At 34.8% G+C, this 17,740-nt stretch overlaps 1 protein-coding gene across 1 annotated transcript in view; it reads right to left on the minus strand.

Moving 5' to 3' along the window:
• LOC136041299 (barH-like 2 homeobox protein) overlaps positions 1-6,432 on the minus strand; it is a 67,851-nt gene extending 61,419 nt beyond the window's left edge. Inside the window, exon 1 of the mRNA XM_065725950.1 lies at positions 5,920-6,432. Coding sequence (XP_065582022.1) covers positions 5,920-6,019 — 100 coding nt within the window. The 5' untranslated portion in view covers positions 6,020-6,432. The remainder of the gene's footprint in view (positions 1-5,919) is intronic.
• Between the last annotated feature and the right edge of the window lie 11,308 nt (positions 6,433-17,740).

Below are 17,740 nucleotides of genomic sequence, written 5' to 3' on the forward strand. Positions count from 1 at the left end.
GAATGCACAATTTCACATATGAAGAGAATGTTACGGGGGAATTGTCCTAGGAAAATTCAGCTGAGATCAAATTGTCTAGTAGAACCTTTTCATTGAAAAATGTATGCAATGTCCACAAGGGTGCTACAGGATAAAACCTTCAATCCTACTGCACAATAAGGTTTCTGGTGTTTATTTTAATGCTTTATTTATCTGAATTGATTTGCTTCATAATATAGTGATGTCCTATTAATCAGGGACTGTAGGTGTTTATGTAAGGAGATGGGGGTAAGAGTAATTAATAAAGAGTAAAATTATATAATTTATAATCCTTGCCCTAAGGGCTCAGGGGGAATTTTATTCCCGGAGTCAAAGTTACTAGATCTTAGGCTCCCTTGCCCTTTTTAGATACCTCTGCCCTCAACACCGATCAGACTTTCGAAACATATATATATATATATCTAGTACGGGTAATAGGTGTCTGGGAAGGGGGAGCTTTCCATCTGGGGAATCTTCCTGGGGTAATTTTCCACGATAGGAGTTTTCTACGGGAAATTTTGCGGGGGGTAGGGAATTTGTCGAAGGGAATTTTCCGCGGGGAAAATTTTACGGGGTCAGCTCCCATCCTCTGCAATATTTATGATTAGGCTATTTCATTTGATTTTATTGTGTTTAGAAATATGAAAGACTGTAAGTCCGTCAATATTCCTACTGAACCAACAACTTGCAAAGGCCATTTAATATTTTTCATTTTTAGATTCCTCGTCAAATGAATATTTTTTTGTGAATTATGGCCAGTTTTTTTACTGAATAATTCTGTTTCGACGTGCTAACAACAGATTATAGCTATTGAGACGGCGCAATCTCTTGTTATCTTTAGGACTTTTCAATCTATTTATTATTCAAAAAGGTGAATAGTCTTCCCTCTCATTTTCGTTCCGTTTATAAGCGTCTCCCTCTTTTGACTCAATGATTGCTTCAGTTTGCAACCACTAATTGGAAGTATTTGATATCCACCAAATCACGCTGTTATGAATAGTGAAGGGGAAATCAGTTAAGTAGGAGTAAAAATGGGCGGCAAAGATAAAGTGATTTTTCAACACACATTAGCTATATCAGTTATACAGTCTAATTTATAATAGAACATAAACACCAGAGTTTATATGGCATTATGTTTCATTATTGTTATAGGTTTCAAATTAAGTATGTTGCGTGTCATATAAAAGGGGGGAGAACAAAGAATTGTTTTGGCCTAATTATTTCCAAGAGACTCTGAAAACTAATATTGCGTAATTTCCAGAGTCAGCACCACTTTAAGCGTACCCTAGTCTCCTCCCTGTAATTTCAACATATAGCCAGGGCCTATACGTTTAGGTTAATTAGTTTAATTTATAATTAGTATTATTTAGCCTTAGGAGCCAACCTTCGACAATCAATCAGCAAGCTTTTGGTGGAAATCGAGGTTAACATGTAGCCTAAGCCTATAACTGGGCACTAGGGTTAGCACTGGGCGGATTTTAATCGGAAGTGAATAGGAATATTTGCCTGAACAGATAGATTTTTTTAAAGTAGTCCAAGAATTTGTCATTATAATTACTTAGTTGAGAACAGAACTTAAGCTACATTTGTACTTAAGAAGAAATACATCATGAAGGATGATGCTGCTCAAAGCTTGTGGAGTGATAAGGAAGTTCCTAACGAGGTTTAGATAATTAGACAACCCGTACTATTTTCTGAAATGTAAGAAGCAATAAATACACGATAATTACATAAGATAGCATAGCTACAGAAAAACCTAAAGATGGGTATTAACATGCAGGGGCGGATCCAGGGAGCCGGGGAGACTGTGTCCCCTTTCAATAATTTTCTGGTGCCCTTATTTGCTTTTTTTCTCTTTAAAGTAAAATTGTCAATTAGGGCAATTATAGGTGCCCTTGTCAAATTGCCCCTCTCCTAGGATGTTCTAGCTCCACCTTTGTATACGTGGCTATTAGTCAAGCGAAGTTAAAATTACTTTCAAAGTATCTAAAAATAACTCTTGATCCGAAATACACTGTAATAATTTTAAGTGTTTACTGACAGTCACATAGTTCAGAGTTTGGAACTATTTATTCAACAAAAAATTGAACAAAACAGAGAAGATCCCCCTCTGCATAACTATACAGCCTAAACCGTAGAAAAAGAGTGCAAAGGAAAAAAATGAGAAGAATAAAAATAAAATAACACACAGAAAAAAAAATGGTGAACTGGCAATGTCACCAATCATACATTACCAGTGGTAAACAGTTTTAGGTTCCCTGCTTAATATAAATTACTAGCACGGGTTTTTAAAATGATTTAGATATATTTGCCCCAGGGCGCATGAAAAAAGGAAATAGATAAATGAAGAATAAACGTATAATTGAAAAGGAAATAAAAGAAAAAACAATCACTTTGAAGTCAGAATTGGTTGAAATTTTTAAGGCACGACAACAGGGACAATCTTCATCTCGCTCAATCAAAGTATATTCAAAACAGCGTGACATACAGGGGGGGGGGATTTATTGTCCAATCTGATTGAGTGAGGAACATAACCAAATTATTAAGTCAATAGGAATATCGATAAGACACAAGAGATGGACTCGTCGTAACGTTCTCTGTCGCTTGCTGCTTCCCTTACTTTTATATGAATTAAATGTAAGAAAAAATCCACTGAAAGTAAAAAAGCAACATTAAAACTTAAAATGAACAAAAATTATTACGTAGAATAGGGGGTGGCCAGCTCCTCAATACTTTACTCTCACTCTAAAGTTTGAATTTTGTTACACATCTTTAAGAATGACTCCCGAAATACAACGGCTGTTTGATTAGAATAAAAAGCTTTTTTTAAAGTAAAGAAAAAAAACTTTAGTGTAAAGAGCTAGGTATTGAGGAGGGGGTAATACCCTCATAAAGGTATTTTTTGTTTATTTTAAGTTTTGATGTTGCTCCTTACTTTCGGTTAAAAAAGACCTTCTTTAAATTGAATATTATAATAACAAAATATGATGAATGCAAAAGAAGTTGAATCAATTTGCGTCATTTTTGTCAACTCAAAATTTGAAGTATAAACAGCACGGAACTATAGTAAAGAGCTAAAAAACCATTCTAGGACCATTCTATATTCTAGGACCATTCATAATCTAGCACCAATGGTTCATTGCGATCACCTCTGAGGATAACAAAAAGACAAACAAGCTACACTCATCTGAGATATTTCTTCGGTATAATTTTTTTTTTTTATATTTGATGTATCTATGGGTATCAAAACTCCGTGTTTTAGAGTTTCATTTACTATTGAGCCGCGTCCCTCCTTACTTACAGTTCATTACCAAGAACTGTTTGAAACTACCTTGGTTATTTTAGCTTGAGCCAGTATAAATATTGTTGGGCTATAATTTGATTGATCGATATTTTTACTTTTGATATTCTATGTATCAATATCGATATTTCGAAGTAGTTTCTTTACTCAGATTAACTCACGGATTTTAGAAAGTTCAGTGACAAAAATTGTATACAAAGAATCATATTTTCAAACAGTTCGTGGTAACGAACTGTAGTAAGGAGCGACCCGGCTCAATAGTAACCGAAACTCTAAAAAGTGGAATTTTGGTACCAATATTTACATTAAAAGAATCGAATTTTAATGCTGATTTTAAATATATAAGTTTCATCAAGTTTAGTCTTACCCATCAAAAGTTACGAGCCTAAGAAAATTTGCGTTATTTTAGAAAATAGGGGGAAACACCCCCTAAACGTCATAGAACCTTAAGGAAAATCACACCATCAGATTCAGCGTATCAGAGAACCCTACTGTAGAAGTTTCAAGCTCCTATCTACAAAATGTGGAATTTTATATTTTTTGCCAGAAGGCAGATCACGGATGCGTGTTTATTTGTTTGTTTGTTTGTTTTTTTTCCCAGGGGTGATCGTATCGACCCAGTTGTCCTAGAATGTTGCGAGAGGGATCACTCTAACGGAAATGAAAAGTTCTAGTGCCCTTTTTAAGTGACCAAAAAAATTGGAGGGCACCTAGGCCCCCTCCCACGCTAATTATTTTACCAAAGTCAACGAATCAAAATTCTGAGATAGCCATTTTATTCAGCGTAGTCAAAAAACCTTATAACTATGTCTTTGGGGACGACTTACTCCCCCACAGTCCCCGTGGGAGGGGTTACAAGTTCAAAACTTCGACCAGTGCTTATATATAGTAATGGTTATTGGGAAGTGTACAGGCGTTTTCAGGAGGATTTTTTGGTTGGAGGCAGGGGTTGAGAAGAGGGGGATATGCTGGGGGATCTTTCCATCGAGGAATTTGTCATGGGGGAAGAAAATTTCCATGAAGGGAGCGCAGGATTTACTAGCATTACTTAAAAAAAAACAATGAAAAAATAAATATGAAAAAGTTTTTTTTCAGCTGGAAGTAAGTAGCAGCATTAAAACTTAAAACGAACAGAAATTATTACCCATATGAGGGGCTCACCTCCTTCTAATACCTCGCTCTTTACGCTAAAGTATTTTTAGTAATTTCAACTATTTATTCTGCGGCTTTTGTGCTTCAGGGGTCATTCTTACTGAATTGGGACAAAATTTAAGCTTTAGTGTAAAGAGCGAGGTACTGACGAGGGGGCGAACCCCCTCATATATGTAATAAAAACATGAGAATACAAAAGTTCTTTACGTAAGCTAATTTATAAGTTACGTATATCTTTTACTTATAAAAAGATTCGTAAAAAAATAAAAGTTCTAGTTGCCTTTTTAATTAACCGAAACTCGGAGGGCAACTAGGCTTCCTCTCCCGCTCTTTTTTTCTCAAAATCATTCGATCAAAATTATGAGAAAGCCATTTAGCCAAAAAAAAAATAAATATACAAATTTTGTTTTAATTATTCCTCTGCGGAGAGCCAAAATCAAAACATGCATTGATTCAAAAACGTTCAGAAATTAAATAAAAAAAACAAGTTTTTTAAATGAAAGTAAGGAGCGACATTAAAACTTAAAACGAACAGAAATTACTCCGTATATGAAAGGGGCTTTTCGTTCTCAACGCCCCGCTCTTTACGCTAAAGTTTTTACTGTTTTAAAATGTAGAGTTAAGAGAAAAAGATTGAGAAGATTGTCAGGAGAGATATACTGTTACTACTACAAACAACAACTCACTGCGGCACCAAGCTGCTCGGAACCTACACAACTACGCACGCTCCATCATTCCTATTCAGACAAAGCCTCCCTTTTTACTTCCTCTCAAGAAGTTCCAATTTTCTTTAACTCTTTCCTTAAGACATCAAGCTACCTCCACCCCAAGCGACCAACTCACTTTAACTCATTTCTTAAGACATAAATCCTCTCACTTTAGGGAGCCATTTGCTTTTTGTTTGGCCCTACATGGTTTGCCACAAGAACGATCTTTAACAAGTTGTTATCCTTCATCGGCTGAACGTGTCGTAGTCATTTCAGAATTTCTATTGTTACAGCCCCATAAGTCGGGATTGAACGAGATTTTTCATACTGCTAACTGCTTGGGACACGATCAATCAGTCGAGTAACCAAAAAATCCGTTGTCAATATCTCTTGAAACATCCAGTAGGTTCTCCTCCGTTTTTGGGAGTGTCCACACTTCAGAAACATACTTGTCCACTGTCATCATTGTACCTTCCAATATCCTAGTCTAGAGTAGCACGTTTATACTCCTATTCTTCCAAGCTTTTTTACAAAGCGAAGAAATGCCCTGGGCATTGGCTATTCTATTTTCAACCATTTTACGACACCCAACCGCTTTAATAATAATATTGCCAAGGTAAGTGAGGCTTTACAATTGATCAATCTTCTCGTTAGCCTACATCACTTATTCTCTTTCGGTTAATCCCCCCCCCCACCTTCATCCACATGTGTGCGTAGAGACGGTAAAATCAAGAATTTTACCTTGGTCTTGGTCTTTAGCTCCGTTTCTTGTTCCTTGTGTGTCCAGAATATCGGAAAGGATATCCTTGATCATGAATGATTTGTTTCTTTGTTCTTCCATATTTTCATCTATCAGTTCAGTCTGAAAAGATAAACAGGGATAATAGTTAGAATATACCTAGGAACCGCCCATTTGAGAAGTGAAATCTCTATTGGTCGCTATGATATAGCGAGCATGTCAAATTTAGAAACAGATAACCAAATAGCGTTTCCCATTTAAAATTTTCATTTATAACTAATGTAGTTTGAAAAAATATATACCTGCTCGTAAAGGAGAAATAGGAACGGGAAAATGTGGTTTGGTTTAAACAATCAATTTGACTGAAAGGAGACAATCGTGATTGCTAAATTACATGGCATAATTTCCATGGAAAACAAATCCAAAACGGATTGATGGCTTATCATAGTAGTATGTTACGTCTAAATTTGAATCTGTACCCGTAATAGGAACTGCATAAATAAGACATTTTCTAAATAGACAAACAAAATTCAATGGATACAAGGCATGAGTCTCCTCAAAGTCTGCAAGGCCTATAAAAGAGGACAAAGATACACATACTGTTTAAAGCCTAAGTCATAAACAGTAAATTAAAGTGAGAAAGGGTGAAACATACAGTTATAAAGGAATTTAGCGATTCATGAGAATTTATTATAATTGCTCAAAATCTAGGCTGGCCTCAATTGACGAAACAAATTATAAGGAAAACAAAGATAAACTTCTCAATATTAAAAAAAAAAATCTATGCACAAACCGAATTTCTTATCAATTATTTGAAGGAGCTAAACGGGTTTGAATTAAAATGGAATAGTTGTGGGAATCAAGTAATGGCTAATTGTAGAAAAAGCCAAGACAGATAGTCCAATTGAGTGAGAAGCAAACCTGGCATTAATTCCCCCTTATTAGGATTGTATAAAAAGGAGGTTAGTTCATTTATTAATAGATATGTCTATCTATTATCCATCCATGCATCATTGCTGGGGCAGTAGAACCAAGGTAGATAGTCATAAAACTAAGGGAGTGGTAGAACCTATAGTTTTCCAAGTGTTTGATTAAATTGGCTTGGGTAAAAGGCGGGAGTATGTCGGTGTCTCTATTCTCGGTTCAAGTCAGGAATTGTATTCCACGTTAAAATTCCAATAAATTCCGTATATTTTCGCCACATCAGAAAAAATACACATCACCACATACCCACATCGGAAAACAAATTTTTACCACATAACCACATCAGAAAAAATACACATCACCACATAAAAACAAATTTTTACCACATCAGAAATTTTTTTTACCCACATCACCAAATCAGAAAAACTGCACATCACCACACCATCACATCAAAAAACAAATTTTTACCACATCACCACATTATAAAAAATACACATCACCACATCAGAAAAATAGAAGCAAATTTTCCGCCGAGTAGAAGCACAGGAACATCATAACTAAAGGGCAACTAAAGGGCTAGAATCCGATTTTACAGTTAAAGTGAATTGGATGATAACTCGACAGATTAGATACAAAAGATGAGGTAAATCTATGTGTCTGGAAAAAATGAAATAGTTTGGGAAAAATAAAAACACCAAAACCAAATAGGTAATCTTTTTAAATTTATATGTAACAGGTACTGATATAGATGAAAAGTTAAACCCAAAAAGGCGTAAAAATCAAATTAATGCTTAAATCAAAATCCATACTGATAAAAATGACAAAAAACAGAAGTTTGGCTACCTACCCCTCTGCCTAACCCGAAAACTTCTAAAGTCTGTCGCGCCATTCACTTTTATAAAAAATTATTTCTCCTTCTTTAAGAATAAAAAAATGAAATGAATCTAGATTAGTGATTTTGTAAATAGTTTCTTTATCCACCTTTGACAAAAAACTCGATTCTTATTAGAAAAGCTCTTGCTTTTTCCTGAAAATTTCCTGATATGACAGTAAAACTTGAGTTACTGCACAGAAAACTCTCAAACATAGCTAGCGTCCCTATTTCTCTGCATCACCGCTATATTCTAGATTCTTTCAGTTGCGTGTATTTTGTTTTTTTTTCTTTTCTCTTTCTCCATCTTTTTATGTTTTTTTTGTTTCTTTTTCTCCTTTTGATATTAAATTTGTTTATCATTTTTATTTCCTATGTGTCACTTGGTAAATGTTTTTGATCTGTATTTGTATTTTTGTGTGTTTTCCAACGTGTTCCTCCATGTATTATACTATTATATAGTAAGCATGGATACTAAATAATTAAATAAAAATAATAATAGTAACATGTTTTTAATAGTGGGGTTTAACATCAACAGAAATTGAGAATTAAAATCGCTAAAATAATCAAGAAAACTGGAAAAACTAATTAGAACGAACTGAATTTTTAATATATAAATAATATTGGTTCAAAGAAATATCTGCACATCAAGATTCAACATTTTTTTTAAACAGTATTTTATATTTTTCAATGATATAATCCTGAAAATAAAGCTGAAGATATATCTTGCTTTCAGGAACGTCCCAATGACACGGTGATTTTAGAAGGTTTAAATTTTACATGCACATGACTTTAAATGGTTTAGTTTTAGGGAGTGAGGAGGAGTCGAACTCTCGCTTGTAGTAATTTTTGTTAGATATAAATTTGACCTCAGCGCTCATTGCAAATTTTACTAGTCTTAGGGTTCAATTATTTGTCTCTACCAATTCTTACTACCTTTTGTTTGAAGGGATTATTTATTTAACTTAAATTTGTTTTGGGCTTCATTGTTTTTGGCCACTAATTTCTGGTCTTTTTTATTTTGTATTAATATAGAAATTCATTTCTTCTCGTCTAAAGTTTAATATGACTCTTTGCTTAGCTTCAAAAACATGTTTTAGTTTTGACTCTAGTTTTATTTAATATAATCATTTTCTTAATTTTGTTCAATTCGAAGTCAATATTTGTTAGAGTTCTTGAACTAGGGTTTTGGTTCAAGAGTGATTTTCAGATAATATATCCAAAAAATGGATAACGTAAAGAATGTAGCACTTGACCGTTAAGGTCCGAACCGGCGGTGCGAATCTCTGTCTTAATGTCCTTTAGCCGGGAAGTGACAGTGCTATCCTGGCCCAATTTTGTCATTTTTCCTATCTAAGTACTCGTATGGGGTATTAGGCAGTTAAGAACACTATATAGGGTGACACAAAGGGCAAACTGGGGCGTCTCACAGCAGGATACTGCGTGACTGTTAGTTTAACACACAGTTCTAGTTTTAATACGTGTGATTTAATCCTGCCCATTTTATTTCATTTTTCTTTTAAAAAATAAGAATTTCTATTTTGTTATTACGTTTTTTGTACCGATAATGATTTTTTAATTACATTTTATTCTTCTTAGTTATTATTCGGACCGAACGGGTAAGATTATATAGCTCTGTCTTGGGGCCCTTGCCCTTCTGGGGCTTGGGAGCACTCACCCAAATTGGCATTCTTTAGTAACAGTTTCCTTTATTTTTTTAGCTCAGTCGATTTTATTATTTTATTATTTTTTAATTAAGAAAAAGCCATACCCTTTTTCCTGTTTGTAATTTCAAACTATCTAGTAAAAATCAATGAGAAAAACAGTAGTGTTTTTAGGATAGTCAACAGAGGGATTTGCAAATATAATATCCCCAAGAAGATTGTTCCAGATACCATAACATAACAAAAATAGCGAGATATGATGAAAAGAAAAAATATTTTGTGGTAAGTTTTGTGTGTCTATACACCCCCCCTCCCCTTCCTGTTTTTGTCTTAAAAGGGGTTTACTGTGGTTATTATAAAAACGAATTCTAGCCTATACTAAATGGATTACGTAAAGGTTATATTAAAATATGATCATTACATTGCGTATATCGGACTTAGTTAGCTGCTTGATTCTTTGAAGTTCGTCTCTTATTAATCCAAAGAAGAAAATCACTAATCAGCAAAATGAAATAAGTACTTGAATATACTTACAGGGACATTAAAAACACTTAAAAAGGGTCCCACCGGAGGGCCAGATCCTTCCAGAGGACGCAGTGGCCAGATTGACGACTGGTAGGTGCCAACCACGGCGGCTTAGAGGTGACGACAGTTATAATATTAAGAACTCTTTTAAAACAATGATTCCGCTTGGCACAAAAAAATATGTAAATAAATAAAAAGCATGTAAAAAACACTAAAAAACACTACTCATAAAAACGGTTAAAAACACACATTGCTGAGCTGGAGACTGATCGGACCCTCCTTCCACCAGCTATTGAGCTTTCTCCATAAAAAGACGTCGTCTGTAATCTACACAAACGTCTCGATATGAAGTTAGGTAATGACCGTGTGGTAATAATACCTTCACACTGTCCGCGCATACATAAACTTTGTCCAATATGGTCAAAATTGCGAGTCACCCTGACCTTCACTCTTGGAAATAAGTTTTTTTCCACGCAGTTTCTATAAACATTAATATCAAAATTTTACTTTACAAAGTGTGAAGGCATCCCTTAGCATACTTTTTGATATCCCATGCTGTGTTTGCTGGTCCAAAGGAGTACTGTATGCAAAGACACAGTGAGGATCAAAGTAAGTGTCATTGATCAATCTCCAATATCTGAAAATCCTGTAACTCTGAAAACGCCAAAACAACAAGGAGCATTATCTTAAACTACATCAAGTGTTGTAGACTCATTCGTATTGTGAGCAAAGTAAAAGACTCATGACATATCTCGCTGAAAATGAACATGTGCAAATTGATGACAAAAAGAATGAAGTTAGAATCCATGGCAAGAGTTACAATTTAATTGATTTGGTATCAGATTAATTTGTCTTAATGTTTATTTGCCAAAACACTAAAAAATTTCTCAAAATTTCTTTTGAAAATACCAAATGAGTGACGATCTTGCGCCGACTCAGTTAGGGTATTTTAAACGATATAACAAGCAATCAATGGATTAAAATCAGACCTCACTGATGGAGTAAATAAAATATTCTGAACTGACATACCGATCATTGGGTCTACTGAGAGAACCCCTTGAAAACTGGATATCAGTAACTTAACCTGGCAATATTTAGGGAGAGACAAATAGTATCAAACAGTTCGTGGTAACGAACTGTAGTAAGGAGCGACCCGGCTCATTAGTAACCAACACTCTAAAAAATAAAATTTTGATACCAATAGCTACATCAAAAGAATCGCATTTTAATATTGATTTTAAATATATAAGTTTTATTAAGTTTAGTCCAACCCATCAAAAGTTACGAGCCTGAGAAAATTTGCCTTATTTTAAAAAATAGGGGGGAACACCCTCTAAAAGTCATAGAATCTTAACGAAAATAACACCATCAGATACAGGGTATCAGAGAATCCTATTGTAGAAGTTTAAAGCTCCTATCTACTAAAATGTGGATTTTGTAATTTTTGCCAGAAGGAAGATCACGGATGCGTGTTTATTTGTTTTTGTTTTTCCCAGGGGTGATCGTATCGACCCAGTGGTCCTAGAATGTTGCGATGGGCTCATTCTAATGGAAATGAAAATTTCTAGTGCCCTTTTTAAGTGACCAAAAAATTGGAGGGCACCTAGGCCCCCTCCCACGCTAATTATTTTCCCAAAGTCAACGGATCAAAATTCTGAGATAACCATTCTATTCACCGTAGTCGGAAAACCTTATAACTATGTCTATGAAAAAGTTTTTCGAAGTAAGGAGCAGCATTAAAACTTAAAACGAACAGAAATTATTACGCATATGAGGGGCTCACCTCCTCCTAATACCTCGTTCCTTACGCTAAAGTATTTTTAGTAATTTCAACTATTTATTCTACGGCTTTTGTGATTCAGGGGTCATTCATAATGAATTGTGATAAAATTTAAGTTTTAGTGTAAAGAGTGAGGTACTGACGAGGGGCTGAACTCCCTCATATATGTAAAAAAAACATGAGAATACAAAAAATCGTTACGTAAGCTAATTTATAAGTTACGTATATCTTTTACTAATAAAAACATTAGTAAAAAATTGGAAGTTCTAGTTGCCTTTTCAAGTAACCAAAAAATCGGAGGGCAACTAGGCCTACTCCCCGCTCCTTTTTTCTCAAAATCATTGAATCAAAACTACGAGATTTAGCCAAAAAAAATGTTCCAGTCTGTAATTTCTCTCTGAGTGTCCTGGTCGTCATTTTTATTCCCTTTGTCCCGGTGTCCCGGTCGTCATTTGCCTCCCGGTGTCCCGGTCTGTATATACATTCGTTTTTGAATTGGTATATGATGAAATAAGTTTTTCGTTTTTTTCTTTTTAATTTTTTTTTTGGTTTTTACCTTTTTTAGCTTTTTTAGTCTTTTTCTCGAAGCGCCCCCACCAACTAGGTGTTGGGGTGGCGCGAAGCGCTGTCTGTCTGTCTGTCTGTCGAGTGACGTCATTATAAGTCCGCATATGACGTCTGAATTATTTCATCATATACCAATTCAAAAACCAAAGTATTCAAGCCGATGTAGCTGATTTGGTAGAGCGTTATGTTTCAGGTTGTAGTTCCGAGAGGTTCCAGGTTCCAAAAAAACTAAAAAAGAAAGAAAAACTAAAAACAAAAAATTATTTCATCATATACAAATTCAAAAACGAATGTATTCAAGCCCGAAGTAGCTGAGTTGGTAACGCGTTATGTTCCAGGTTCTAGGTCTGAGAGGTTCTAGGTTCGAACCTTGGCTTTAGCATAAAAACTACAAAAAAACTAAAAAAACTAAAAAAACTAAAAAAAAAACTAAAAAAAGGTAAAAAACTAAAAACTAAAAAAAAACTAAAAAAAAAACTAAAAAAAATACTAAAAAGGTAAAAACTACAAAAAAAACTAAAAACAATAAAAACTAAAAACTAATAAAAAATTAAAAAAGAAAGAAAACTAAAAAAAGGAAAAGAGTCACGATATGCTTCTAAATATCAAATTTCTTTAAGATCCGATCACCCGTTCGTAAGTTAAAAATACATCATTTTTTTCTAATTTTTCAGAATTACCCCCTCCCCCCAACTACCCCAAAGAGAGCGGATCCGTTCCGGTTATATCAATCATGTATCTAGGAAATTTAGTTATTTTTCCCACCAAGTTTCATCCCGATCCCTCCACTCTAAGTGTTTTCCAGGATTTTAGGTTTCCCCCTCTCAAATCCCCCCCCCCAATGTCAACAGATCCGGTCGGGATTTAAAATAACAGCTCTGAGGCACGATAACCTTCCAAACATCAAATTTCATTAAGATCTGATCAACCGTTCGTAAGTTAAAAATACTTCAATTTTTCTAATTTTTTTCGAATTAACGGGTCATTTTCATTGGGGTTTCTTTTTTCAAAACCGTTTTTCTTCGGGATTTCATTTTCTCAGGTAACCTTTATATTCAAATGATATTTGTCCCCATTGCAATTTGAAAGGACCATTTCCATTCAATGGAATGCGCCCTAGACAGCTGGACAAGGAATCTGTTTTTAATATTGTGATTCAGGTTATAGACTCTACGAAATAACCAATTCTATACGCGAAGAACTCCCATATTCCGCATACTAGAATGGTTAAACGTATTGCGTGTTCCTATATGATTGCAATAACTGACATGCAGAGCAGAAAATCGGTTACTAGAGTTTGATTATATTTGGAGTATATCTGCTTGCTAAGTCATGCTTTAGAAGGCTATCATAAACCCATACAAGAAGATTCTTCACTTCTTAGTGATATGATCTTAGCATTTTGGATGATAGCATTTAGATCTTAGTATTTGAGATATTTCTTATAGAATGATCTAAGTTTGCTCAAAATATAGGAAAATGGGGGCACAAAAATGTGAGTTAATTCTTTATTTTTTCATATTCATTTTTCTTGCTATTATTTTTTCTCAATTCCCAGCCTATGACACTCAATGGCTGACCCACCCTCTAGTAAGCCCTATCAAATATATGACATATTGCGGGCATGTTTATGCAAAAATATTCGTATATTCGTTTAAACTTGATGAAAAAATCCCCATTAGTGTTTCTTGTGATGACTCCTAGCAATTGAGGGTCAGATTGGCACATTGTGTCATCCTAATAATACCCTTCTGGTGCATATTATCATACCTAAGGGTTTTTTTAAGCTTTTACTCTAAAAATAAATTTATAAGCAAACAAGTAACCATTGTTTTTATTTGAACAACGGAAACTTGTCATTTCATAACTAGATATATATAACTTCGAACTTTTACTGCTGATGATGAACACTGTATATGTGTCCGAATTATCCAGTTAAATTTTATATCCGTTCACTGTCAATAAAAAGGTTGCATCCCTATTTTGAACTGTTTTACTTTCGTCATAACTAGATAGCAATGTTATATTACAATTTCAATATTATGATTTTTCATTGCTGGCAAGTGGCACTCATCAAAATGCAAAGCACACTATCTAACTCAGCGTATCAGAGAAACTCACTGTTGAGGTTTCAAGCTCCTATCTTTAGAAATGTGATTTTTTTGGCAGAAGAAAGATCCCATTTGCGTGTTTTTTGTTTTTTTTCCAGGGGTGATCGTATCAACCCAGTGGTCCTAAAATATTGCGAGACGGTTCATTAGAACGGAGATTAAACGTTCTAGTGGCATTCTTAACTAAAAAACGAAATTTAATTAAATTTAAAAGCTTTTATTTAAAAAACTGCTGTTTTCTATTGAAAAAAACTGCTATTTAGTAAAGAGTGAACTCAAGCTCAGAGGACCTGAACCTCCTCTATAAGATATACTTTAAATTTAATGCATTAAAAGTTCTACCTGCCATGGAATTGAAGCCTGGTTTTATTCGATTTCGAATGTGTTTTTGGAATTGAAGTGGGTAAGCTTTCAATTGTACCATCAGACACTCATGAAATATAAGTTACGTAAAAATAAATTAAAGGACGTATAGCAAAGCCTACAATAGCTGATGTTACTACGAGACTAATAGTTTGTAATTAAAAACTTACTTTCCTAGAAACCAGCAACATCTATTTATAATCAACAGAAGAATTTGCCCTGGGTGAGGTTCGAACTCGACATCTTAGGATCACTAGACCTACCTTCTACTGACTGAGTTACATAAAAAATTAAGTAAAGGGCGTACAGCAAAGCCTACAAAAGCTGAATGTTACTAAGGAGACTAAAAGTTTGTAATTAAAAACTTACTTTCCTAGAAACCAGCATCATCCATTCATAATTAAGAGAAAAAGTTGCCCTGCGTGAGGTTCGAACTCAAAACCTTAGGATCACTAGACCTATCTTCTGCTGACTGAGCCACAAATGTACACTATGAAAAAATATATATTTTGAGACAATATTGAAAAAGACTTAATTATAAAAAGGACCGATACTGTTCATTATAAATGGGGCCTATGCTTGTTTCATCGGATATAGCTGAAAACCTAGTGAAGAACAAACAACAGCACATAATGACAAAAAGCTCAGATAATAAAATGATCTTTTGAATGTAAATTAACTTCCTGACTTCTTGAGCATCTTCTTTTACTATACCAATAATAAAAAGCCGTAGGCTTTTCCTGTGTATTTTTTTACATAAAGGGACGACAGAATTCATTATTATTAGTTTAAAATAAATTCAAGCCAAGGGACAGTTAGTTTCCTATATAGGATTATTAATAATTTATTTTTAGCCCACTAAAATAAATGACAAGTGGAGTAACTCAGGAAATTTTGGACGGTTAATTTGGAAAAACTAGAAAAAAATGACGTATTTTTAACTTACGAACGGGCGATCGGATCTTAATGAAATCTGATATTTATAATGATATTCTGTCTCAGAGCTTTAGTTTTAAGTTCCGACCGGATCTGGTGACAATGGGGGGAGTTGGAGGGAGAACCAAAAATCTTGGAAGACGCTTAGAGTGTAGGGATCGGGATGAAACTTGATGGGAAAAATACGTGGGAAGAATAAGCACACGCCCTAGATACGTGATTGACACATTCAGACTGAATCTTTTCTCGTTGGGGGAGTTGGAGAAAAATTGTGGTATTTTTAACCTATGAACATGTGATAGGGTCATAGTGAAATTTGATATTTAGAGGTATATCGTGTCTCAGAGCTCTTATTTCAAATCCCAACCAAATCCGATGACATTGGGGGAGCTGGAGGGGGGAACCCAAAATCTTGGAAAATGCTTAGAGGGGAGGGATCGGGATGAAACTTGGTGAGAAAAATAAGAACATGTCCTAGATACATAATTGACATAACTAGAACGGACTTGCTCTCTTGGGGGAGTTGGGGAGATGGTTAATTTTGAAAAATTGGAAAAAATAAGGTATTCTTAACTTACGAAGGAGAGATCGGATGTTAATAAAATTTCATATTTAGAAGGATCGCGTAATTCAGACCTCTTATTCTAAATTCAGACCGGATCCAGTGTCATTGGGGAAGGCTGGGGGGTGGAAATCTTGGATAACGCTTAGAGTGGAGAGATCAGGATGAAACTTGGTGGGAGAATAAGCACAAGTCCTAGATACGTGATTGACCTAACCAGACTGAATCCACTCTCTCTGGGGGAGTTGTAGGGGGTGTTAATTCGGAAAAATTAGAGAAATTGAGGCATCAAACAGTTTGTGGTAACGAACTGTAGTAAGGAGCGACCCGGCTCAATAGTAACCAGCTCTCTAAAAAACGGATTTTTGATTTACATCAAAAAATAACATTTGAATGCTGATTTTAAAAATATAAGTTTCTTCAAGTTTAGTCTTACCCTTCAAAAGTTACGAGCCTGAGAAAGTTTGCACTATTTTAGAAAATAGGGGAAAACACCCCCTAAAAGTCATAGAATCTTATCGAAAATCACACCATCAGATTTAGCATATCAGAGAACCCAACTATACAAGTTCTAAGCTCCTACCTACAAAAATGTGAATTTTTTTGTTTTTTTTTTGCCAGAAGATAAATCACGGATGCGTGTTTATTTATTTTTTTTCCCAGGGATGACCGTATCAGTGGTCCTATAATTTTGCGAGAGGGCTCATTCAAACGGAAATAAAAAGTTTTAGTGCCCTTTTTAAGTGACAAAAAAATTGGAGGGCACATAGGCCCCCTCCCACGCTCATTTTTGTCACAAAGTGGTCGGATCAAAATTCTGAGATAGCCGTTTTATTCAGCACAGTCGAAAAACCTTATAACTATGTCTTTGGGTACGACTTACTCCCCCATAATCCCCATGAGAGGGGCTGCAAGTTACAAACTTTGACCAGTGTTTGCATGTAGTAATGGTTATTGGGAAATGTACAGACGTTTCCAGGGTGATTTTTTGGTTGGGAGGAGGGGTTAAGAAGAGGGGGTTATGCGGGAGAAACTTTCCATGGAGGAATTTGACACGGGGGAAGAAGATTTCCATGAAAGGGGCGCAGCATTTTCTAGCGTTATTTAAAAAAAACAATAAAAAATAAATATGTAAGTTACGTATAGCTTTTACTATTGAAAACGTTCGTAAAAAACTGAAAGTTCTAGTTGCCTTTTTAAGTACCCAAGAAATTGGAGGGCAACTGGGTCTCCTCCCCCTCCTTTTTTCTCAAAATCATTCGATCAAAACTATGGGAAAGCCATTTAGCCAAAAAAAAACGCAAATTTCGTTTTAATTATTCCTCTGCGGAGAGCCGAAATCAAAACATGCATTGATTCAATAACGGTCAGAAATTAAAAAAAAAACAAGTTTTTTTAACTGAAAGTAAGGAGCGACATTAAAACATAAAACGGACAGAAATTACTCCGTAAATGAGAGGGGCTGTACCCTCTTCAACACCCTGCTCATTACGCTAAAGTTTTTACTGTTTTAAAAAGTA

The sequence above is a fragment of the Artemia franciscana genome, chromosome 1 (genome assembly GCF_032884065.1).
Source record: "Artemia franciscana chromosome 1, ASM3288406v1, whole genome shotgun sequence".
NCBI classification, from domain to species: Eukaryota; Metazoa; Arthropoda; class Branchiopoda; order Anostraca; family Artemiidae; genus Artemia; species Artemia franciscana.